This window comes from Dermacentor variabilis, chromosome 3 (assembly GCF_050947875.1).
Source record: "Dermacentor variabilis isolate Ectoservices chromosome 3, ASM5094787v1, whole genome shotgun sequence".
NCBI classification, from domain to species: Eukaryota; Metazoa; Arthropoda; class Arachnida; order Ixodida; family Ixodidae; genus Dermacentor; species Dermacentor variabilis.
Window position 1 is genome coordinate 110,176,302 of NC_134570.1, and position 25,850 is coordinate 110,202,151.

At 48.5% G+C, this 25,850-nt stretch overlaps 1 protein-coding gene across 2 annotated transcripts in view; it reads right to left on the reverse strand.

The window, feature by feature from the left end:
- Positions 1–12,557, reverse strand: part of LOC142574088 (uncharacterized) — a 57,085-nt gene extending 44,528 nt beyond the window's left edge. The window contains exons 1-2 of one of the 2 annotated variants that reach the window (XM_075683257.1): positions 12,245–12,557; positions 6,012–6,118 (exon numbers count right to left, since the gene is read on the reverse strand). In XM_075683257.1, the coding sequence (XP_075539372.1) occupies positions 6,012–6,118; positions 12,245–12,356 (219 nt within the window). In that variant the 5' untranslated portion in view covers positions 12,357–12,557. The remainder of the gene's footprint in view (positions 1–6,011; positions 6,119–12,244) is intronic. The other variant, XM_075683256.1, reaches the window with a different exon arrangement.
- Positions 12,558–25,850: the final 13,293 nt, after the last annotated feature.

The window sequence follows — 25,850 nt, forward strand, 5'->3', positions numbered from 1 at the left end:
CAAGCGGTTGCCGTTTTGGTGTCCTGGAGGCGCCGCCAATAATGCGAATCAATGAGACGTTGTTTTAATTAGTAAAAAAAACACGATTGAATAAGTACAATAGCGTCGAGCCGCCAACTTGAGATGCTAAGTTCAGCAGTACCGCGACTTCTGCCAGCACGCCTAGGGACAAGCGCATACAACACACGCTAAGAAACTCCGTAGTGCCTAGGCAGAGTCGTATATTCAAGGAGCAAACGTTCCAATATTTCCTCTCTCGCACCTACTCTCACTCGCGCATGCGCGCAAACGTCCGTCGTCTCCGCAAGTGCCACGCTCCGCTGTACCTACTCGTGATTGGAAATACGCGCCCAGGACACTGTGTCTTGAAAGCCATCTTCGACGGGGACAAGGTACGCCGTGGGTAGAGCGGGGGAGGCGGGGTGGGGGCGTTTTACTCGGGGCGGAGTGGTCGGCCGCTGTGTATTGAAAGTGACCTGCTACAGGTACAGAATCCGCCGGGGCAAGGGGAACTGAACATCGCGACTCAATCTGGCGCGCAATATATGGAGGAAAGCGGGGGGGGGGCAGCGCGGGTGGCAGCGCACTTGGCGCTTCCACTCACCAACAAGTGCATGCTTTGCATGGCCGCGCGCGGTCGCGCCCGTCGTATCTCGAAAGGGATCTGCAGACGGCTCATACCTTTGTGCGCAATGTGTTCTCAGTGCTCTTGTGGTGAAGCGATAGACCTCACGAAGGTCACTTCGCTCGCTGCTGCTGCCGGGCTTGCTCACACAAGCGTTTTGACAGTAACTGTCCGCGTTCATCGAGTGTGATGTGTTTAAGCTTGCTTGTGCGCGCTTACACCATGCTTGTTAATTCAGTTAGTAAGTGCATGTTTTCGAGTTTAAATCGGCCGATATAGTTACTTCTTCGTATGGCTAACATGGCATCGTTTTCACTGAAGCAGGCCTCACTAGCACTTTTACATGAGGTGCACAGTGGCCGCGTACATCTTTGCATCGATGGCTCAGTCACATCTACAAGTTCACCTGCCGCTGTGGTTATACCAGCAAGATCCGTCAAAATACAGCTAAGAACGTCACATGTATTATCAACGACAACTGCTCAACTGGTACCCCTGCGTGCGGCTCTTCGTTTCATTTAGGAGGAACCACTCCATGCACGGCCGGTTTTCTGGTATTCCAAGGCAACCCTACATGGCACTGCGTCATGGATCACATGGGCAGCTCGTCGCAGAGATCAGAGAAGTCCATCGTCACATAGTTGGCGAAGGACACGACATAATATATTAACGGTTGCCTTGTCACTGTGGCATACAGGGCAATGATCAAGCTGACGCAGCTGTCCGATCTGCCCTTGACTGTGTCACCAGCGTCGTCATTCCTGATTCGAGAGCCGACGTAGCGAAAAAATCTTCCGGCGCTTGCGCGTGACCTAACCTTAGCTCAGTGGGATTCTTCCGAATTCTCAAGTGCACGCCTTCGTACCCTGGATCCTTGCTCCGTACTCCGCCCGACCTTCCAGGACGTAACTGCACCCTTCTAGTCCGTCTACGGCTCGGAGTAGCATTTTCAAATGCGTACTCCTTTCTTATCCGAATGTGCAACAGCCCACTTTGTCACTTCGTGCGGGTGCAACGAAACATTCGCCCGCCTTCTTTGTAAGCGCTGTCGTTTCAACTGTCAAAGAGCAGCCCTCTCAGCCACCATAGGCCAATTGGACAAGCGCCCACTCACGGAAAACAACATCCTTGGAAACTGGCCAGCGCGAAAATCAGCGCGCGCCGCCATTTATTTATTTATTTATTTGTGAGACCCTCAAGGTATATAGTTGTGCATTGCAGAGGGGAGGAACGAGAATACATTGCAAGAGTAAAATATATAGCATTAGTTCTAGGAATTCACAGTGCAGGGAAGAAAGGAAGATATTGGAAAACCTAGTAATATATACATAACAACCGAAAAAAGACAGTTACTCAATATGAAATAAATACACAAAGAGCACACTTTACCAAGCAGACAGTGCCTACAAATAAGTACGCAATTATAGCATTTGCTATCATACATTATTTAATGTTGATTAGCACATTCTTAAAACGAGTAGGGTCACTGATGCTTACTAATGATTTAATTAGATTATTCCAGTCGATTGAAGTCCTAGGAAGGCATGATTGTGAGCACACGACGGTGGTATGACGGCGTACGTTAACTTCACGTACGTGATTCCGACGAGCTGAATAGTAAGGCGCAGGGTGGGTCCTATAGGGGGGGCGAAGAGATGCGTTCTGGTAGTGCATTTCATAAAAAAAGTGGAATGCGCGATTGCTTTCTGCGCAGAGATAATAACGGTATTTGAAGGGTACGCTTCATTAATGGAACACTAGCAGCGCGATTGTAGTTTGCCAGGATGAAACAAACAGAGCGATTTTGTACTCATTCGCTTTCGCTAATTAGTGTGACCAGACGACGATCACAAACGGATCAGGCATATTCTAATTGGGGGTGGACATAGGTTGTGTACAACAGGCGTTTTAATGAAAGAGGCGCAAGCGAAAAATTTCTCTTTAAGCATCTTAAGGAGCGGTTAGCTTTAGATATTAGGTATTCTACATGCTGCTTCCAAGAAAGAACGTGAGTTATATGAACGCCAAGATAACAGTAGCATGTAATTGATTGAAGTGGGCAGTCTTTGAGGGTGTAGGTAGGGCAAGTTGCGTTAGAACAAGAAATCCGCGTAGATGTGCATTTATTAATGTTGAGCTCCATGCACCAACAGAGGCACCTATTATATATGTTCTTTAAATAATATTGAAGGGTAGTTATATCAGAGGCAATGGTTATTTTTCGATATATAACATAATCGCCAGCAAATGAACATATTTGTTTATAAACACAAACATATATAATATGTTTATGTTTATGGGCACTGCTGCGTTATATAAATGGCACAGGACATTGTGACAAACTGTGACTGCACAATGCGTGACGTAGGACGGGATGGTGATGCTGCGTAACTCTTGGAACGCCTTAGCAGATGCCATGACAGTGAGAAGCAGTTTTGTAGTGTGTTCGTGTGCGCGTGTGTGTGCGGTTCGTTCGTTCTTTTTTTCATGCTTTTTCTTTTGCTCACCTATAGCATTCCTTTGCCCTTCCCCCGGTAGAGGGTAGCAAAACGTAGACAATTTTTGGTTAACCTCCGTGTCTTTCCTTTGCATTTATGTATCTCTCTCTTTCTCTCTCTCTCTCTCTGCTATCGCAGTCGATCAGTTGCCTTTCGGGCGAAACTGCGACTTCTTTTAGCACAGTTACACTTCACGCTTATTTTCCTTCGCCTTTACGTTCACAGACAAACCAAGATTCGGTAATCGACGGAGTATGAGCAAGACCACTATTTTTGCGATATCCGCATTTGATTGTATTAAGCATATCATGGTTCGGGCACATGCGAACGTCTACACTTGAAAAGCGCGAGAACGTAATATTGATCGTTTGTGACACCACCCCCCGATAAATGCGATTAACTTTTTCATCTTAAAGCTTTTTGTGCGCAAACAAACAGGGACGGAGAATAGGAGCAACACAAGGACGAGTGCTTTCGAACAACTGGTTTCATTTTTGAACAACCACCTGCTTAAATACCCACAGATCTGAGCGATCTAATCAACAGAGCACGCATATAGTGCATATAATACCCACAGATCTGCGCGACCTAGTCGACAGAGCACGTCTATAGCACATATAACGCTTGTGACAAAAAGACGTGGACCAAAGCCGCCCGGTCAACACAAAAACAGTATGGTGCATGAAACAACCACTTACAGTAAAATGCGTTAAAGATGCGATGATTGAAGCGAATTTTCTTTATCCAACGATGAAACAGAAGGATGGCTGATGCATTTTTCATTTTCAATCCAGTGTGCTTCCACAATTTCGAGAAACCGACGTCATTCTATCTTCGTCTCTGCGTGGGCGTCATATAGTCGTCGTCACGCCGCCATGGTCATGAGCGACCTTGGCAAGCGAGTGTCATAGTAAAGTGGAACAATACCGGAGTATGTCTCATATGAGGGGCCCAAGCAACGGCAGTTTCAGAATCGGCACTACAGTCGTTAAATAAACGTGATTTCGGAAATACCGTGATCGCAACATCGCTCGAATGCTAATCTCATTGCCATCGAAAGTCATCGCGAGACGAGTTGTGCAGTAAACATTTTTGTTCTTTATTGCCCCCGCAATGGGCGCCCCGAAAATAGATATACTTCCTTTGGTAGTACCAATTCTGAAATACGCCAAATACTCCATACCACATGGTCTAGAAATTCAAAAAGAACCCGCGGAAAATGCCCATTTAAGCACCAACGGAAGACCAGTGGGAGGCACAACTGACAAGCTCAAGACTTGAGGACCAGCTACGGCTGGTGAACAAGCCTAGGCTATAAGCACAGGGCCACGGCTTCCTGCAATAGGGTGGCCGCTCACCTTCGGGCTTTAACAGCTTGGTCTGCTTAATAAGGTTTGTTGACTCACTCAAATACATTGACAAAAAATTGAATGCCTGCAGTCACGTTGTAGTACTGTATCCCCTAAAAGGCAGAAACTATCCAGACCAGGATTACTGCAGAGACTATCCTCGCTGACTGTTTCAGTCAGTGCGCAATATTCTTTCCCCGCGCGTGGCTCACGCACTGAACGCAGTGAACTCGCGCACAGCCCGAATGAACTCGGGAAATGCGCACTCGAGGAGCACCACATGCGCCGGACGCGACACGCACGATTGAAACCAGAGGTGATCGCAGACGCCATACTGCAGACGAAATTCGTCTACGACAAAGTGCTTCTGAGAACACGCGTCATCATCCCGCAAGCGCTGATCCTCCGACTGGCGCCGCTTGGTCTCGGCGGCCGTCCGTTTGGCGTGTCGCTATACTTCGGCCACGCGTCGCTGCTCTTGCTTGCGCTGCCTGGCGAGGGGCTGCTTCTCTCCTTGCTCACGGTCCACGGCCGCGCGTTTCTCGACGTCCCGTCACTTTGCCCGCTGCTTCGCCGCTTTATGCTACACATCGCAAGTCCGTGTCGTCTCTGCAGAGACCGTATTCTTACGTTCCTCTTCCGCTTGACACGTTCGAGGATCAATTGTTGCACTCGCAAGTATAGGCCGACGCGCAATCACGGCTGCTGGATGCGTTATGATCGAGCGGCCGTGGCGCAACATAGCGCACCTAGCACAAGCGAGCCACGCCTATTTACGGCGCGCACACCCGTGCCGGCGAGTCCAGCGAGGAGGCGCCCAACCAATAGCGGCGAGCGAGCGGATGCATGGGGATGCGCGCGCATCGGCGACGATCTTGGCCGGCCTCGTGTTGGACCTTGGCTGTGACTAGGCAAAGAAATGCATCGCATTTAAAAAATAAATCTGCTTTGTGGAATCACTCTCTCTGCTAAACGTTTAAGAAACACGGGATGGGACAAGGGTGGATCCGAATTCACAAAACCTTTCGTCAATAAGTGCTCCTTGCCCTCGGCTGGCCGCTTTCGCTAATGAGGTGCCCAGCGTCAGTATTGTCGCGTCTTTCTCCTAAGGGTAATCGTAACGTGAGAGCGTTTTGCGAATATGAACCTGGACTATTTCCGAGGCGTGGCATTGAGACTTGAAACATGTAATAAAATATGTGCGCATATAATGCTGTACGGCCTTTCTGATTACGACAGCAAATTGCTCGCAAATATAATGTTTTTGTCGTATCTGAACCATTTCTCGCTGACTGTGCAAGTCACGGTAAACAGGATGGTAGTGAGGTTTTTTGATGTAGATGAAATAATTTAGTTTTTCAAAACCTCACCGCGTGCACAGTTCAACATGACGCCTCGCGTTCTCAGCCATGCTCTTGAATTTTTTTTTATCGCTTGAGGGAGACCGTGGCGTTTTGCCGAACTGTGCTTGTAGACGGGTAACGAAAGGCGCATCCGTTCATGCGAAGTGTGCAGTGAACGAGGCCTTCGTCTACTCACCGCGCTCGCGAATTCTCCACGAACTTTGTAGGCCAGGAGGACTTCGTCTACGCAGACAAAGACGGTCCTGGCAACGGGCTTGATTACCTGCAGCATGGTCGACTCGTCTGCAGCAGGAAGGTAAAAAGAGTGCGGACGTTATTTTACTGTTTGTATGCCGAAAAGTAAGGCAAGAAACGGTCCGCTGTAATTGGTGCGGTGCGATTGCCTTGCCGTGCGAGAGCGCATATTTCGTCGAAAATAGTTCCCCGAACTGCGATGGAGGCAAGGGCTTCTAGTACACCAGGCGTTAATTTATGTGGGCCCTTTTAATTTGTATTGTACACTGTAAAAAGTTGCGTTTTTTTACGGCAGATATGCCGTAAAATATGCCAAATTTATACCGTAAATTAGAAGGCAGCGCCACCGCCGTTAAAAAGCTTCGAGAGCCTGGAGAGGGACGAAGAGAGAGGAGTTTAGAGAGAAGGACGAGCTGCGCGGATGCTCATTGGCGCGTCGGCCGTTCGGAGCGCGCGAAACGCGCATGCGCTAAGGCATTAGCGCGCGCTGTAGCAGGCAACACGCATGCTACAACAACTTCGGCCGTCCCGGCGCCGCGGCTTTGGAGCCAAGTGGAAATCGTACAAGTGCACACAAAGAAGAACGGTTGGTCGCCTTGTAAGTGCAGGTAGGTCGAGTCATTATGCACGGGTCAATGGTGTTCTGCACAGCGTATGCGATCTCGTTTGAGTGTTGAGCTAGCGGTTGAGCATGCCAAGTCCGCGGTGTCGACAGCGGAACGCTTCCGCGCCACTCTTCGGCTTCGCTATGTTTGCTTTCTCCCGCTTTTGATTTAAACGGGTTTGGCACATTCATTGACGTACGCACGTGGTAGTGCTGTTGCGAATTGTTCGCTATCCAGTCTGAGCACTAGACGTGATGCAGTGCTCTTCGTCACTTTTGCACGCTTTCGTGCGCTCGCTGCCGCCTTTGTTTGTTGTGAGCGTTGTGGCCTTGTTCGCAGATCGCGGCGCGGCGGCGGCAGCGGAGGTGACAGCGCCATTGGGGAAGTCGAGGTGGTTCACGTTGCGGCTAAAAACTATGTTTTTCTTCTCCGCCCGTCACCGCAGGAACTCTGGACGTTCTCTCTTTGGTGTGCTCGCATACCACGGATTGTGTGCGACGCATTTGCAGCCATGACTCATTTTAAAGCAGGTTGATTTCATTTGAGGACACACCGCTTTCTCCCTGCATAATCGCAGCAGGTACGTGCATTCAAAGTATATTTGGCATTTCGTTGACTATAAATGATGCCAAAGAGCTTGAATTTTTATTGGATAAGTACTTAAAGGAGTTGTAATGTAGCAGCCGTATAGCCCAGAGTGTTTTGAAGATTTACCTAGAGGAATTACATGACGCACTTGCAGTTATGGGCTGTCCTATTACACTGCCATGCTACAGAAAGCAGGCAGTAGTGATTATTGCATCGTTGTACAGACCTCTTTTATTTACGGAACGGCAGACCATTAAAATTTAGTGTTTACAGTCTAGTTATTGAGGTAAGAAGTCAATCTAATGCGAAATGAACGTTAAGACGGTGTAATAAACTAAAATATGTAACTTTATTTCTCTGTTTTACACCAAGTATAGTGATCGGAGAATTGGGGCTAGTTATTGTTTTAGGCAGGCGCATTTTTGGAAATATCTAACGCAAGCACCTAGTTCGAAATATTTGGCTGGAAATGTTGGTGCAAAGTACATAAGCATTCCATATGGTTCTACAACTGAGACCTCCATATGCAAGGGTTTACAAACCAATATGGAATGTTGGTATACTTGAAGCCGATATTTCAGGACAAGTGTTTTAAACCGCGTGCTCTCTCTCTTGAATTTTACAAATATTGACTTGCAATAAACATTCACTGGCACCATTTCTATAATTTCCACATAAGCCATGAAACCTGTGATTAAAAGTATAACTAGTGACTTCCTGTGAATATCCTATGCTGCCAGTATGTTAGTGTCTCATTATGTTAACGACAGAGCTTGCTACTCAACAGCGAAAATTAATATTTAGTACTCAGTTTTCTCAGGACAGTTAAGCAACAAAATGCACCCAATATGTGCCATTATTCCCTTTAAACTGTGATCGTCGTACGCACCATGTAGGGAAGTATGAGCATGCCATATAGATAATTTGACTGAAAACAAGTAAAAGAGCATACCATTGATCACTGTGCCTGTTGCTTTTGCAATATGCAAATCTTTTTTTCCAGAATTGCAGTTTTAATGTTCTTCCATATATTTTATATAGCAGTTCCATGGGTTACGCAGTCTGCCAACTACATGGACATATCCTTAATATTCAGTTCATTTTCTGGTTGCTTTCTGTTATTCAGTATGCTGCCAGAGAGCCAGTATCTGCATTTTTTATGTGCCAGCAGTCTTCAGAAGTAACTGTATAGCAATGGCTTGTAAACCGCTAACTGTACGCAAATGAGTCATAGTCAAGTTTAAAAGCACAGATATACAGGAATGGTTAAAAAAATCGGGTCAAGTTTGTCGCAAATTTATGTCTTTGAATGGGTATGCACATGGTACACGTTCTTTTTGTTCGAGGATGCCTATAGTTTCACTTCTATTTATTTAAATACTCTTCATAACTTTGCCCAAAATAGTTTTCAAAAGCCATTTATAGTTTCTTTCCTGCAACACTATTTTGTGGTTGAAAGAAAGCTAAAGACCTACTGGTTTAGGAACAAGTGGCACACAACACTCAGTGAAAATTAGAAAGTGCCCTAGAACGTAACTTTTGGAATGCATATACTTTGCATGCGACTGGTACAGAACAGTTGATCCAGCAGTCAGCCCTATCATGTAAAAGTGACAAGTACTATTTTCATTTTGTTTAGATGATGACATCTGGATGCCTGAAGAGTACCTACTGCTTGTTGATGGCCATGTTGTGGCAGCAGCAAAGACGTTCAAGCAACCATTCTGCATGCTATTTGCAGATTACTTCTGCTTCCACATTTGTTATGCAGAGAAGGCGTCATGGACACTTGAATTCATACAAAGGTATATTTTATTTTCTGTTTATGCTTGTATGTATTTTGCATCACGCACAATAATAGCATATATTATACTGGCCTTAAGAGAAAAAAACTGTATACAAGCACCTTTAACAGTGCTGTGGATATTGTAAATTCAGTGTCCTAGCTTGATACAAGAAATTGATGGTAGTTGGCAGCAGGAACCAGCAGACATTGCTTCTGTGTAATTAAATATAACACTGGACGATTTGAAGCTTAGTCCACTTTTTTCAGCTTCACAGTACACGTCTGTATAGCTGAAAAATGTTGCGGCCTAAGTTTCAAATTACACAAAAGTAATGCATTCCGGTTCCTGCTTCGAGCTACCATCAATTATTGGAGTTAATCGGAAGGCCAAGCTGCTCCCATGCTTATAGCAGCGAGATTTATATTCAGTTTGCAAGCCCCCAAGGTAATAAGCAGGTCTAAAATATCCTTAAGTAAAATTTGTTCACATTACAGAATAAAAGCACTTTAGAGATTTGTTACAAGCAAAACCCATCTGTGGCTTTTTTCTATTATGAAAGTCAGTCAGACCTCCCACGTGCACCTTACACCAGATGCACCTGTATGATAAAAGTCAAAAGTCACATCTCCTGGGTGTTAGGTGGAGAAACGGTGCACGAAAATCGAGGACAAGACGAGAAGTACACAGCAGGCTTTGTCGGTTACTAGATTTCTTTTGCGCTGTTTCCTATTCAACTTGCTCATGAAACAACATGTCCAACTTTGAATCCTTTCGTAGGCTGGTGTTCTCTAAAACAAAAAAATCGTATTATTTGCATGTCATGTTTGAAATCAGCGTGAGCTGTGGCATTCCAAAAAATTCCACATTATCCGAAACATTTCTTTAATGCCGTTATATATAGGCTTTATTGCAATTATGCCTGCCTTCTCATTGGGGGGGGGGGCATTTAGGGCATTTTTTGGCATAAACCCATACCGTGGAAGGAAGGGCAAAAAAGGAAATGTGGCGGTCAGCAAGAAAGTTCTTGCCTTGGTGCAGCGCATTACTGAGTGTGAATTGAACACCTAGGTAAGTCTGCCCCATATACCTGCCTTCTCTGTTTTGTGCTAACTTTGAAAATATGTTATAAGTCATTCTACCTTTCATAAAATGCAAACCACTCGTTTCAAGAGCACTCACATTCTATGTAGGCACGTCATTATAGCATTTGGAAGCCCACTGAGTCATTCTTCTTACTTTGCCCCACAGCACGAACTAGTTGACCACACGCAGGGATACTTTTTCGTCTGCCAAGCAGCCCAGAACCTTGCAATGCGAACTACAGGAATGGTTCCCTTTCAACAAGTCATCTAGACAAGAAATTATTTTAAAGCTACGTAAAGTACAATAAAGTATCTTGAAATATTTGTTGTTCATTATAAAACATCACTGGATGTTTTCCAGTGTAAAGTTTTCATTCTGTATCAGTGGTGTTTGAAAAAGTGAGCTGGCCATTACAATAAGTTAAGCTGCTCGCTTACTTTATTTCTATTTGTTCCGTTGACAGCGCTGATATTTTGTAGCGATGCCTTTTCCGATTCTGTACTTTTTCGGGCTTTTAGTGCTTGGCCAGTGGTCAGAGCGACGGTGTTCCCTCATTATCAATAGCATCAGACTGCCATTTGTGGTGGATTATAAGAATAGCAAAGAATAAGGCATCGCTACAAAATAGTGGCCAGGATTATGGGGCCCCTAATTACCTGCAAATTACTGGCAGCTGTCTCAGTATATTGCATATTTTCTCTGATGCGGTATTTGCACTGCATTGGTGCTTAGTTGTGTTGCAGCCTATTTCAGCTTCAGTCAGTAAGTGCGATATATTTTGTTGCAGGAAAGGGAGAGTTCCGCATCCCGACTACCCTGACTAGAACATTCAGATTTGGAACAGTCAGACCGCGTGAAACAAGCGATTAAAAGTACAGTACGCAAATATATTGTTTTTAAGGAACAGTATGTTCAATATTGGAATTAAATATGCAGTTGTGCAGTGTCTAGCCTCATTTTCGCCGGCGGAATTGATGCCGTAACGGTGGTATCTAATAGCAAAGTAAAACAACTGACGAGTGATTTTCAGGAGGAACAGTAAATTTTACTGACGGTACCCGTAAAAAAATTACGGGTCTGCGTTATTTTTACGGGAAAGGTGTGAATTTCACGAGCAAGGCCCGTGACTAAGAATAACTGAGATCCGTAATTTTTACGGGAACAAGTTGGCAGCCAAAACTGACGGTCGAATTCCCGTAAAAACAACGGACGATTTTTTACAGTGTAGAAGAATGGGAACGCAGTTCTTTGTAGAGCCACCCATCCAGAAACGCCCAATACAATACTCAAGCATAATGAATAATGAAAAAAAAAACAACCTGTTTCGTGTTGCTCATTCTTAAATCTTGCGAGCCTCAGAAAACAGGTAACTAATAGTCCATGAAAACAAAAAGAGGACTTGCAAAAAAAAAAACAAAGGGCCAGAAGCGAAAAATATAGTATCTGTAAAAATTACGAATTTTCCAACCCACTACTGCAAGAAAACTACATGCACGCACGCACCGACACACACACGCGCGCACACACACACGCACACGCGCGCGCACACACACACACACACACACACACACACACACACACACACACACACACACACACACACACACACACACACACACACACACACACACACACACACACACACACACACACACACACACACACACACACACACACACACACAGCGGAGTCACTCCAGACTGGGCAGTTCATGTCTTGCGAATTCTATTCCAAATCATCAACGGGCGACGTCAACTCTCTATAGTTCCTCCACCAATTTTTTATGAATTAGGTGGAAGAGTCTTGATATTTGTGTATCTATCGTTTGAGTTGTGCAAAACACGGAGCGATGGCGCAGGCATTTTTTTCTACTCTACAGTAGCTACTGTATGTCCAAACACAGGACCTCGCATGCCCTAAACGAAACTTCGCTCTCAACAGCATTGCTTCTTTAACAAAGCTGTGCCTCTGTGAAATTTCATTGAACAAGCTTGTCTACAATATCATCACCTGCAACTTCGGTGCATGGGGTTGACTCAGATTCAGACTGTGTTTCGGTTGCCTCACTCTGCAGGGCCGAGATTTCGGCAGAAGAAACTTTTGCGTCTCACCGGGTGTGGTGTTGCAGAGGCTCTTTTCACTGCTGGAAGTTGTGGCGCAGGCCACTAATAATGTTGCAACCAGGAAAGACCACCTCCGTTCCGGGAGGGGGCCACGAAACATGGCGCCTACCACCGGGCAGCCGTTCCACGTAGAAGCACGGCTCGTTTTGTGGTTCGTGATCTCAACACGAACGGAATGCGGATACGTGGCCCACACGAAGCATCCAAGGTGCCGCCAACTTTCCGGACAGTCGTATATGGTCCTAATGTTCGCGGCATGTAACTGTCGCCATACTTGCACGCGGAAGGACCATTATTATGATTTCGATAGTGTTTGTGATTGTCATTCGTCGGCTTTTGCTTCCTCTCGTTTCTACGAGGCGCAGCTGAACGGCACCTGAGTACATAGTCGCAGCTCCAACACACGAGTCGAAGAGACGACAAACGTGTAGTGTGAGCTGGAAGTCCTTATTTTTAACTTGTTTTTTTTTCACGGAACATCACTCGTCTGAGCAAACAGTAGCGGGAAAAGAAAGGGTGCCGTGTCGCCACGTTTACTGAGGCTGACATGGACGCTAGTCGGCATTCCTGTCCTCCTGTGTGCCACGCTTTTGATGGGCAAGTGGAGTATGAGGAACCGAGAGGCCCGATTTTTGTTTTCTTGAGGCGCATCCATATGAAGAAACAGAGGATTAATTAAGTCAGAGAAAGCACAGGAGAAAGTAGTTGCATTGAATTAAAATGACGAAGTGATAACATTAAGGGAAATGAAAGTGCACAATAAGTTAACTTGCCGCAGGTAGCGACCGAGCACCCCTTCTTTGCATTAAGCGTGTGGTGCTTTACCAAGTAAGCTGCCGTGGGAACAATCCCCCCTGTAACTTTCTTGCGCGTTTGTGTACGAGATTACCCCGCACTAATATCTCTACGTTTCAATTAAACATAACAATTAGCTTCCCCTATGCTTTCTCTGACTTCTTTGTCTGGTACTTCGTGTGTTTGGCACTTGTGACGGAAACAAAATTCGCGAGCCGCTCGACTTTAGGGTCCGCAAAGACTAGTGCTGGAACAAGATCGGTGGCAACATATGAGAGTTGAGGACATATTACGAAATTGCATAAGCAGACGATCGACGGACAACGTGAGCGATGCGGGTTCATAACGGGATTCTACACATAGGAGACAACATGTTAGGGAACGCTATCGGCCAGGCCTATACCAGATGGCAGAGAGGCTACCAAGGAATGCAAAGACGCCGACAATGAAGTTATAATTTTTTGGCAGGTAAAACCACCTGGCAGCACTGCTTCTATGATTAAAACACCCTATTCACCGAGATTTTTCTTCCTCTTTCTCTCTCTAATCTTTATATTCCCCGTTTCCCGCACCCCAGCGTAGAGTAGTCAAACAGAAGTGTTTCTGGTTAACATGCTGGCCTTCACCTTTTCTACCCCTTCTCTCTATTCAAGCCAATCCTTGAATCTCCAACTAGGCACCACATCTTGTCAGGCATCATTGGTTCTCTAATCTCAGTTGCATTTTCCTGAATCCCGTCTGCGACGTTTCCCCCAGCCCTTCCTTTCTCCCCTTCCTGGTCGCCAATATTTTTTTCGCTTTGAACAGAACATTTTGGGCCAGCTCTTAGAAATGCCGACCTCTCGATCAAGTTCTGTTTTTAAGCAAATACACTTCGTTGTAACTGGCAGAAAACCCGACTATCTGTTCTGTCTTTTCTGTACCGTTTTCTAGTACTTGCTCACTAAAATAATAAAACGATGTCGACGCCTTGGCTGGTCTACGCACTGTTAATGGTACTTGTAATTCATCATCATCATCATCATCATTTATTGACCCTTAAAGGCGCCTGTCTGTTGGGGAATTACATAAGGGGGGCACACTTAAGAAAAAGAAACGTTGAAACAGTAATGACTGAAGTAAGAAACAATAACATTCAGAAGGGTAACGAAGGTGTAATGAAATCACTGTCAAACACAAAAAGTAATACCCAATGCACTAAAGAAAGTGTGATGCAGTAAAAATAAGTGAAATACGTTAAGCATCAATACTCAGAAAGTTCGTTAGTATGTTTCGAAACTTGGTAGGGTTATGTTCAATTACTACACGGTCAGGTAAACAATTCCTTTCTGCAATATCTACCGGCAAGAAAGAGCTGTTGAATGATTTAGTAGAACCATGAAGACGTTCAAGACTGAGGTTGTTTGAGAGACGGCGTGAAGTACGGTTGGGTGGCAAAAGAAGTGGGTCGCGTAAATTTGGGATATTGTAATAGAGCTTTTGAAACAGGCATAAGCGTGAGATATTTCGGCGATGTGCTAATATTTGGATGTGGAGGGATGATTTGATGTTTCGAACACTTAGCCGATAGTCATACTGGGATGTAATAAACCGGGCTGTGCGGTTTTGGACAACTTCCAGTAGCTCAACAAGGTACGCTTGATAGGGATGACCCGCCGTGGTTGCTCAATGGCTATGGTGTTGGGCTGCTGAGCACGAGGTCACGGGATCGAATCCCGGCCACGGCGGCCGCATTTCGATGGGGGCGAAAAACACCCGTGTGCTTAGATTTAGGCGCACGTTAAAGAACCCCAGGTGGTCAAAATTTCCGGAGTCCTCCACTACGGCGTGCCTCATAATCAGGAAGTGGTTTTGGCACGTAAAACCCCAAATATTATTATTGATAGGGATTCCATATTGCCGACGCGAATTGCAGTTTAGTACGGGTAAATGTTTCATGTGCTAGTTGACGGATCACAGGGGGTGATGATGATAGTGACCGTCTTATGAACCCCAGGGATCGATTAGTGGCAGTAACCAGATTTTGGATATGTCCTGACCATGTTAGCTTGCTAGTGAAGATGATATCAAGGTACCCATATGATTGAACCAGCTCAATAAGGAGGGAATACAACGAGTATGACATGAGTGAGTCTTTCCGCGATATGGGCATGAAGTTATATTTTTTGACGTTTAGCTGGATGAGCCACTCTGTGCACCATTTTTCAATTGTAGTGAGGTCACGCTGTAAAAGCAACTGATCATTGTATGAGTTTAGACGGCGGGACAGCATGCAGTCAAGGCAAAGAGCCGGATGGATGACGAAATACCGGTAGGGAGGTCATTAACGAAAATTAAAAACAAAAGGGGTCCTAGGACTGAACCTTGCGGTACTCCAGATAATACTTCGGTGACTGTAGAGTTACGGTGTCCAATCACTGTAAACTGTGATCGGCCAATTGGGCAGCACCGGGTCCAGGACGTGATTAGAGGATGGAGACACAAACTGTTCACTTTGATCATTAGTCGTTCGTGAGGTACACGGTCAAAGGCTTTTGAAAACTCTAGATAAATTACGTCTGTTCGGAAGAGAGAATCAAGATTTAAATGGAGGTCAGTAGTGAATTCAAAGAGTCAAGTTTCACATGAGTGACATGGTCGGAAGCCATGCTGGTTACTTTTATGCACATCTTCAATAGCGATGATGACGCGTACTGGTACAATAATGAACAAACATGCGCGAAGTCCCGTTAAGGAATTAATTCAATTCAAGCGTTGTAGTACCCACCGACGCCGCTACGCGCGAACGCTAAAGGCTGGCACTTTCGGTCGGCAATGCAAAACGATGGCGAGAATGAAGTTGGGAGGTGCGTGCTCGCGGCGCAAGCACGCCACGCGCTAGTAGGTTCTGAAGGCCTGCTACGCTGTTCCTCTGGTTCTGGCACTCGGCTGCGACCCCTCGGTTCGCGACATTAAGCTACTGGGTCACCATATCTCGGCGCTGGGAATTTGTCCGTTGGCCTCCCGCGTCCAGGCTATGCAATATTTTCCAGCGTCCAACATTTTCCAGCGTCCACTAGCGTACGCCAGCTGCATGACTTGTAGGCCTAGTGACTTTCTCCCGGCGCTCTATTCCGCACGGTGCTGAGCTTCTGCATCTATCGTTCTTTGCAGAACCAGGGGCTCCTCATCCGCGATTTCCTGATCTCCCGAAGCTCAAGGTGTTTTCAGGGCTGCTAAACAAGCCGTCGCCGATTAGGTGCTTCTCATCCATCCGAGAAATAATGTGCCTACTCGCATCACAGTGGATGATTCCAGTGTGGCCATCGGCGCTGTTCTCCAGCTGCAAATTGACCCTGAGTCACGTCCGCTGGGCTTTTTCTTTCGGAAGCTCCAACCAGCTGAGACTCACTAAAGCGTTTTTGGCCGCGAGGTGCTCGGTATCTACTCCACCATCCAACACTTCCGGCACTTCTGGGAGGGCCACCCATTTTATGTTCTAACGGATCATAAGCCTCAGGCGTATGTCTTCTGCACAAGCTATTCCAAGTATGTCGCACGTGAAGTTCCTCAATAGGCCTATATATTGGATTTAACTACGAGCACTCCGCACAGCAAGGACACCACTCCCGCAGCACCTCTCTCAACCCTAATTTGTTTATTTTGGCTTTGGGTTCTAACTACCAGCCCTGAACTATCACTCAAACTCGTTTCCAAGTACCAGGGTTCCTACCGAGTCATCAGTTAAATGTCTCCTGTAAACTATTTGGTAGAACTCCTTGAGACGCCTTCGAATAAGCGCCGCCGAGGGCGCGAAATCTTGCATGTCAAGAGTGTTCTTGTCGGACTGCTGGTACGAGTTGTTGGGAACTCGGCGCTGACGCCCGTTGTTGCACCTGGGTCGCAAGCCCCAAGGGTAGCGTTGGCCTGGCGGCCTGGGGTACAACTGGAAGCATCCGAAGGTCCCGGCAAAGCATGAGTCGACTGGTAACAACAAAACAACTTGTTTATTCTAACATCGCAAAGAGTTGGCGGTCAGGTTGACCGAAGTAGAGAGACGGGAGTGCACGTTACTCAACAGAAGAAATCGGAGCCCTCCTTTTGGCGTCCGGGGGCAGCTGTTTTTATACTCTCGCAGTTGAGGGCAAGAAGGAACCCCTCTATAGACGAGCACGTGACTGTACAATGGGATAAGGTGACGCATACTGTCGTGTCGCCGCCGGTCGGGCACAATGGGGAGGAGAAGGTGACTCCTACTGTCGTATCGCCGCCGGTCGGGCACAATGGGGAGGAGAAGGTGACTCCTGCTGTCGTATCGCCGCCGGTCGGGCACAATGGGGAGGAGAAGGTGACTCCTGCTGTCGTATCGCCGCCGGTCGGGTACAATGGCACATACACTCACACACGCACATGAAGACACGTGGCATCGGAACATGCCTGGACGCGCTTGGCGGGGAGCGTAGCGGCGACGCCGAACGGGCCAAAATGTCTGCCGCTTTGTTGCAGTCGCGCCGGCTAAACCGCGCGTCGTAGGCGAAACGTAACAGACCGCCCCGCCGGGGGAAGGAGATCCCGATGGACAGGGGACTGCATCCGCTGTCCGGAGGGATGTCGCTCGATGATGCTCATAACCGAAGTCGGGCATCCCTCGACGTTTCTTGAGCGCAGCGCACAGAGAAGGCCTCGTTCTCTCGTTCAGGTTCGCACAGGACACTGCAAAGTGACTTCGGGAGAGTTCACATTTTTGTTCTCGTTCCCGGCAAGCGTTAGAACTACGCTGAAACTCAACCGCTCAGTCAGCAAGCACGGCACAACCCTCACTAAGCCCTGCCAGGCTCTTTCCCCTTCTATACCACTGCCTAGTTCCTTACAGTAGTCTAGCAGCACTTAGAACGCGTCTACAAATTGGAAAATTGCACTAGAAAGCATGTCATCACTTTGAAACACTAAACAAAAGCAATATGTTAAAAATCCTGCCTCAGGAAGAAAAACATCAGTAACAAACAATTTTGAGGCTGATTCCTACGTTAGGGGCTTCGACTTAAGCCATCGGCGTTACCGTTGAGACTCCCCTTTTTGTAACGCACCTCAAAGGAATATTGTTGCAAAGCGAGGCTCCAGCGCAGGAGGCGGCCATTTTTGGGAGAGATGGTCTGCAGCCATTGGAGAGGGCAGTGATCCGTCTCAATGATAAACCTCGAGCCGGCTAGATAGCATGACAATTTCTGAACGGCCCACACGAGACATGCACACTCTTTCTCGGTGGCGCTATACGCCTGCTCACGACTGGTCAGCATACGACTAGCATACAGGACGGGGTGTTCTACTTCTCCATTTTCCCGTTGGCACAGTACAACGCCCATGCCTCGCTCACTAGCATCGCACTGAACAACGAACCCTTTTGTATAGTCTGGCGATCGTAGCACAGGCTGGCTTGTTAGGGCACTCTTTAGGGCGCTAAAAGCTCTTTCCTTTGTCTCGTCCCAGACGACTGTTTGAGGCTCTGTTTTTCTTAGAGCATCCGTCAGGGGAGCCGCGATATCAGAGTACCTGGGGATGTACCTCTGATAGTAGCCGGCGACACCTAAGAACGACCGAATATCGGTCTTCGTGCGCGGTTGCGAGAAGTCTCGCACAGCGGCCACCTTTATTTCAGAGGGGCGGCGACGACCCTGACCAATCACGTGACCGAGGTAGACAACCTCGGCCTGTGCTAACTGGCACTTAGGAGCCTTTACTGTCAAGCCCGCTTCGCGCAGGCGGGTTAGCACTGCCCGCAAGTGTGCCATATGCTCAGACCAGGATGCGGAGAATATCGCTACGTCGTCTAGATACGGTAAAGCGAATTCTTGCTGTCCCCGCAACACTTTATCCATGAGGCTTGAAAAACAGTATGGCGCGTTCTTCAAACCAAAACTCAACACTTTAGGACGGAATGTTCCCATTGGTGAAATGAACGCCGCATACCTACTAGCCTCTTCTGTAAGTGGAACCTGCCAATAACCCCTGACAAGATCTAGGGTGGAAATAAACTGAGCGCTACTAACTTTCTCAAGGCGCTCCTCGATGTTAGGGATCGGATAAATTTGATCCTTAGTGATGGAATTAAGCCTGCGGTAGTCGACGCAAGGACGAGGTTCCTTGCCCGGTACCTCAACTAAAATCAAAGGGGAGGTATAATCACTCTCACCTGCCTCAATAACACCGAGCTGTAGCATTTTCTTTACCTCAGCCTCCATAATATCGCTCTGGCGGGGTGACACCCCGTACGCCTTGGATCGTACTGGCTCTGGGGAGGTAAGTTCTATGTCATGAGTAAGGACAGAAGTCCTACCAGGCCTCTCAGAGAACAGACCTTGAAACTCTTGTAAGAGCTGGTGTAGTTCGGTTTTCTGCTCACGCGACAGCGATGCTCCACTGACTAAGTCACTAATGACTTGACCGGTGTCTTCCCTGTTCGTCACTGAGCCTAGTCCCGGAAGCTCGACCGGAAGCTCTTCAGGAACGTTTACCATCATGCACACCACTGCTTCCCTTTGTCTATAAGGTTTGAGCAGATTACAGTGGTAAACTTGCTGTGCTTTCCGCTTTCCTGGCAGACTTACCACGTAGTTAACGTCCGACAGTTTCTGAACAATTCGTGCTGGGCCCTCCCACTGCACGTCTAGTTTGTTGTTTAGCAATGTGCGCAATATCATGACCTCATCGCCCACCTCAAAACGACGGGCCCTGGCTGTCCGATCATAATAAACCTTGGCCCTCTGCTGGGCCTTTGCCATTGCTTCACCTGACAACTCCTGTGCCCTTCTTAAGCGTTCGAGGAGCTTAAGCACGTACTCCACCACGACTGGGTCGTCGCCCCTGCCTTCCCACGATTCTCGAAGCATGCGAAGCGGAGACCGAAGCGAGCGACCGTACACCAGCTCAGCTGGCGAAAACCCCGTAGCTGCATGCGGCGCGGTCCTTAATGCAAACATCACCCCAGGCAGACACAGCTCCCAGTCAGTTTGATGTTCAAAACACAAGGCTCTCAACACGCGCTTCATGACGGAGTGGAGCTTCTCAACGGAATTCGACTGTGGGTGGTACACTGAGCTGTGTAACAGCTTTACCCCACACCTTTCGAGAAAAGTTGTCGTCAAAGCGCTAGTAAACACTGTGCCCTGATCTGATTGGATTTCCGCAGGAAAACCAACTCGCGCAAATATGGACAGTAGTGCATTGACTATCTCAACTGAGCTGAGTTCTTTAAGCGGCACTGCTTCAGGGAACTTTGTCGCTGGGCAGATCACAGTCAAAATGTGTCTGTACCCCGTGGCTGTTACCGGCAGAGGTCCCACTGTATCAATAACGAGCCGTCTAAAAGGCTCCGTAATGATAGGTACCAATCTCAACGGCGCCCTCGATTTGTCCCCTGGTTTGCCCACCCGCTGACAGGTGTCACATGTCCTCACGAAATGGTCTGCGTCCCGAAAACACCCTGGCCAATAGTACTCTTGCAAGAGACGGTCCTTAGTTTTCTTAACTCCTAGGTGTCCGGACCACGAACCCCCGTGCGACAAGCGCAACAGATCCTGACGATAGCATTGAGGCACGATCAGCTGATCGAACTCCACTCCTCTGCGGTCTAGATACTTCCGGTACAGGACTCCACCTCTTTCCACAAAACGCGCATTTTTCCTGGCGACACCTTCCTTGACATTGCAGCGCACGTTTTCTAGGCTGCCATCCTTTTTTTGCTCGGCTATCAAAGCCGACCGGCTGACTTTTAGCAACCTATCAAGTCCGTCTGACGTAGGCGCGATGAGCAAATCTGCAGATTGCTCTTCTAACTTTCCCTTATCGGGCATTTCCTCTCCAGTATCTGGCGCCTTCAACGCTACAGGCTCAATTTTATTCAGTTCGTCAGCTTGCTGCACCTCTGACCCTTTTTCATTGTTCGATAACGTCGGCCCCGCAACTACCGCCTTTGCAGCGAGCTCCCGAACCTTCGACCTGGTTAAGGCCTGAACGCTAGCCTCACCAAACAAAAGCCCCTTCTCGCGCAGGAGGTGATCGGACCTGTTTGAAAATAGGTACGGGTACTGGGGGGGGCAGCATAGATGACACTGCCGCCTCCGTCTCAAGCGCTCCGAAAGGTCCTTCAATAAGCACTTTTGCTACTGGCAGACACACGCTATGAGCTTCCACGGCTTGCTTGATCCATGCGCACTCGCCCGTGAACATATGGGGTTCTACGTAAGAGGGGTGAACTACATCCATCGTAGCTGCGGAATCGCGAAGCACTCGGCACTCTTTCCCGTTCACGAGGAGGTCTCGCATGTAAGGCTCGAGAAGCTTCATGTTCTCGTCAGTGCTGCATAATGAAAAAAACACAACTTTTGGTGTTGTTTCCGGACACTGCGCCGAAAAGTGACCCGGCTTCTGGCACGTATAACAAACGCGCGTTTGCCTCATCTCGAACCGCTTTCTGCGTTCGGCTTCGGCTGCCGCCGTCTCCTTAGGTTCGGTCGCACTGCTTTCACTCGCATCCGCACTACGTGTGTTCCCCTTTGCTCTCATGGGTGTGAACTTCGGCCTCTCAAACGTCGAGCCAAATTCACCCTGTTGACCGTCCTTAGCTCCGCGAGCCCGACGCGTCACAAACTCCTCGGCTAGCTCAGCGGCTTTAGCCACCGTACAAACGTCTGGCCTATCCAAGACCCAGTACCGCACGTTCTCCCGTAACCGACTATAAAACTGTTCTAGCCCGAAACACTGCAGAACTTTATCGTGGTCACCGAACGCTTTCTCTTCTTTGAGCCACTCCTGCATGTTTGACATAAGCTTGTAGGCAAACTCTGTATATGACTCACTCTTGCCTTTCTCACTCTCCCGAAACTTCCGACGGAACGCCTCTGCTGATAGCCTGTACTTCTTTAGCAGACTCGATTTCACTTTGTCGAAATCCTCTGCCTCCTCTCTATCCAAGCGAGCGACTACGTCGGCCGCCTCGCCGGGTAACAAAGTGAGCAAGCGCTGCGGCCACGTTTCCCGAGAGAACCCCTGCTTCTCGCACGTTCGCTCAAAGTTAACCAGGAACAAACCAATGTCCTCTCCAAGCTTAAACGGCCGCATCAGGTCAGTCATTTTGAACAATACGCGTTCTCCTGCACCGTGTGCCTGACTTCCATTACGAGCGCGTTCCATCTCTACCTCGAGACGCTTCATTTCCAAAGCGTGTTCGCGCTCTTCTTTTTCTTTCTGCTCTTTAAGTTCGCGCTCCTGTCTCTCTTTTTGCTCTTTAAGTTCGCGCTCATGTCTTTTTGACCTCTCCTCAATAGTCTCAAGGCATTCCGACAGCTCGTCATCCTCAGCCTCTAACTCAAGAATAGCCTTTAGCAGTTCTGGTTTTCTGAGTTTGTCTGAGACATCCAGACCCAACTCTCTTGCAAGCTCCAGCAATTTCGGTTTGCGCAACGACTTCAAATCCATGGCTGCTCTGAATGCTGCTTTCTCTACTGCCTACTATTGTCTTGCCGCAAACTAACCCGGCAGCAACGACAACCACAATTACCAGCTCTGTTTCTAACACTAACAAAAGCCTGGCAAAGCTCAGAAGAAGAAAGTCCCGCACTCACCAAACCTCGCAGCCAAGAGTTCAGCGCAGTCGTTCCGCTGCAGGCAACCAGTCATCACACAGGGCTCGTTGCACTGCTCCCGGATCGTCGTTGAGCTGCTCAGCATACAGTCAACTGCATATCTTCGCTGCTGGCCTCCGTTGTCGCGATCTCACCGCTGGCAGACAGTTGTTGTGGTCGGACTGCTGGTACGAGTTGTTGGGAACTCGGCGCTGACGCCCGTTGTTGCACCTGGGTCGCAAGCCCCAAGGGTAGCGTTGGCCTGGCGGCCTGGGGTACAACTGGAAGCATCCGAAGGTCCCGGCAAAGCATGAGTCGACTGGTAACAACAAAACAACTTGTTTATTCTAACATCGCAAAGAGTTGGCGGTCAGGTTGACCGAAGTAGAGAGACGGGAGTGCACGTTACTCAACAGAAGAAATCGGAGCCCTCCTTTTGGCGTCCGGGGGCAGCTGTTTTTATACTCTCGCAGTTGAGGGCAAGAAGGAACCCCTCTATAGACGAGCACGTGACTGTACAATGGGATAAGGTGACGCATACTGTCGTGTCGCCGCCGGTCGGGCACAATGGGGAGGAGAAGGTGACTCCTACTGTCGTATCGCCGCCGGTCGGGCACAATGGGGAGGAGAAGGTGACTCCTGCTGTCGGATCGCCGCCGGTCGGGCACAATGGGGAGGAGAAGGTGACTCCTGCTGTCGTATCGCCGCCGGTCGGGCACAATGGCACATACACTCACACACGCACATGAAGACACGTGGCATCGGAACATGCCTGGACGCGCTTGGCGGGGAGTGTAGCGGCGACGCCGAACGGGCCAAAATGTCTGCCGCTTTGTTGCAGTCGCGCCGGCTAAACCGCGCGTCGTAGGCGAAACGTAACAAGAGGCGTTTTAGTTTAATTGATCAAACCCTCAGAGAGTGGAGCACCGCAGCGAAGGTCACATAGCTTAGGCAACACAGGCACGAGGCTTCGAACAACTCGTCGTCGCCTTTCTCAAAGCAGTGTATGCTGCTCGTTCTCTTCCAGTACAACTTGAACATACCTCACAGGACCCGATGGGGCATTGAGTAAGGGGGGCTTCATCAATTGTTGACTAGGAACATCTAGCTTGGGCGCTGATGGAAGACCCTGAACTGCAAGCGCTGCACACCTATCCCTGTTCCCTCCGTCTACAACTTGTTCCTCACCCGTTTATGCCTGGCTCACTCTGGTGGGACATGTCAGCGGCTGTACCTCGCCCGTTCATTCCGCCCGCTTTCCGTCGTGTGGTATTTGCACTCCTTCGCATTTACCGTGCCAGCATCGGAGCCACGCAGCGCCTCGTTACACAGCGCTTCATCTGGCCAAGCATTAACACTGATGTTTGCCAGTGGGTACGTTCATGCCTGTCGTGCTAGACCACCAAAGTGACCCGCTACAAGAACACCATCTTGATACGGTTATACAACTTCGTCCCTCGCACGACTGTCGGTACATTCTAAGAAACATTGACCGCTTCTTCCGTTGGCTTGAAGCCGTTCCATTCCGGGCATCACTGCGGAAACAGTCGCAGAGCCTTAGTTTCAGCATAGGCTTCCCGCTTCGGCTGCCGCAGCATCGTGACTACTGATCGCGGCCGACAATTTGACAGTGCCCACATCCTTCAACCATCTGCTTGGCGCTAAAGACTGCCCTACCACTGCATATCATCCCTGTGCCAACTGTATTGTTGAGCGGCTCCACCACCAGCTCAAGGCTGCCCTCACTGCACGCCTGGATCGGGGCAACTGGGTCGACCACCTTCCTGTGGTGCTTCTCGGCCTGCGAGCTGTCCTTCGTCGCGACCTTGGCTGTTCTCCGGCCGAGGTGCACCCCTGCGGCTTCCTGGAGACCTGTTCGTTCCCTCGGACCCCTCGCCTCTGGCGCTGCTGTAGCTTTAAGGCCTACAGGACTGTATTCACCAACTGCACCTCTTCCCGCCTAGATCTTCGGACGACAGCATCTTTGTCCATCCGGACCATGGGTCGAGGACCCACGCTTTTCTCCGACGAGACAATGTAAAGGCACCTCTTACAACCTCCTACGATGGACCGTATTGTATCCTCCACCAGACGGTGAAGTGCGGAACCATTCTATTGACTGGTTGCGAAGAGTTGGTCTCATTCGACCGCTTAAAACCGGCCTACCTCGAGACGCCTCTTACGGAGCTCGCCGCGGATGTCGCAGGCGTATCTGCGGTTCGGCACGTAATCCAGACAGCACCATCTCCACTTCGTCGACGAGTACATTTCGCCGCTCCATCTGGGCGGGTGGCCCTGTAGCGCCCACCGAAGCCGCTGCGCGCGGACGCCAAATGTCGGCGCTGTCTTTCGGCAACGCAAAAAGAAGACGAGAATAAAGTTGGGCGGCGCGTGCTCTCGGCGCGAGCACGGCCCGCGCTAGTTCGTTCTGTGAACCTGCTGCACTGGTCCTCTGGTTCTGGCGCTCCGTTGCGACACCTCGGTTCGCGACAGCGTCTTACTGGCCGAAGCCACGATGAGATTAAGGGACACCGCTGTGGAAATTCAGGATTGATATTGACGTGTACCTAAATACATGTACACGAGCGTTTTTGCATTACGATCCACATATAAAGGCGGCCGCCGCTGCTGCGTAGCCAAACTGAGACCTTGTGCTTAGCAGCACGAAAACGAACTTTTTCCAGCATGAACGTTATGTGGCCACTATTGGACACCCACACCTGGACGATGCATCAGTCTAGTTTTCAAGATGGGGATGCGGTCATTGTGAAGAAACCCTTCGCTCTGTTTTCCCCTTTAACACCACTTCCTATACACCCGGCGCTTTTGGACAACCTCTTCCTAAAAATCAGCATGTCAGGCATAATGTAGTGGCAGTGTAATGAAAGGGGAAGTTCGAACATTATATACCCGGCTAATGTTCCAGGCAGAAAACACGAAATGTGTCCGATATTACCAAAAATGAGAGGAATGTGACATTTGGCGCGCTACCTGCGGCATTACTTTTTCTGTCGCAGCAGACCTCACAAGATGAGTAAAGGCATGAATTACGGCAATTACTATAGAAATTAAAATAATTAACTTTTCAACCAGAGGAAACAGGCCGTCGGGTCTAATGGGAGAATTGAAGTCCTACCTGCGCATACCCCGTAGCTGCTTTGAAATTTCTAAAAGGCGGCCGCTGGTAATTTTTGCAGAGT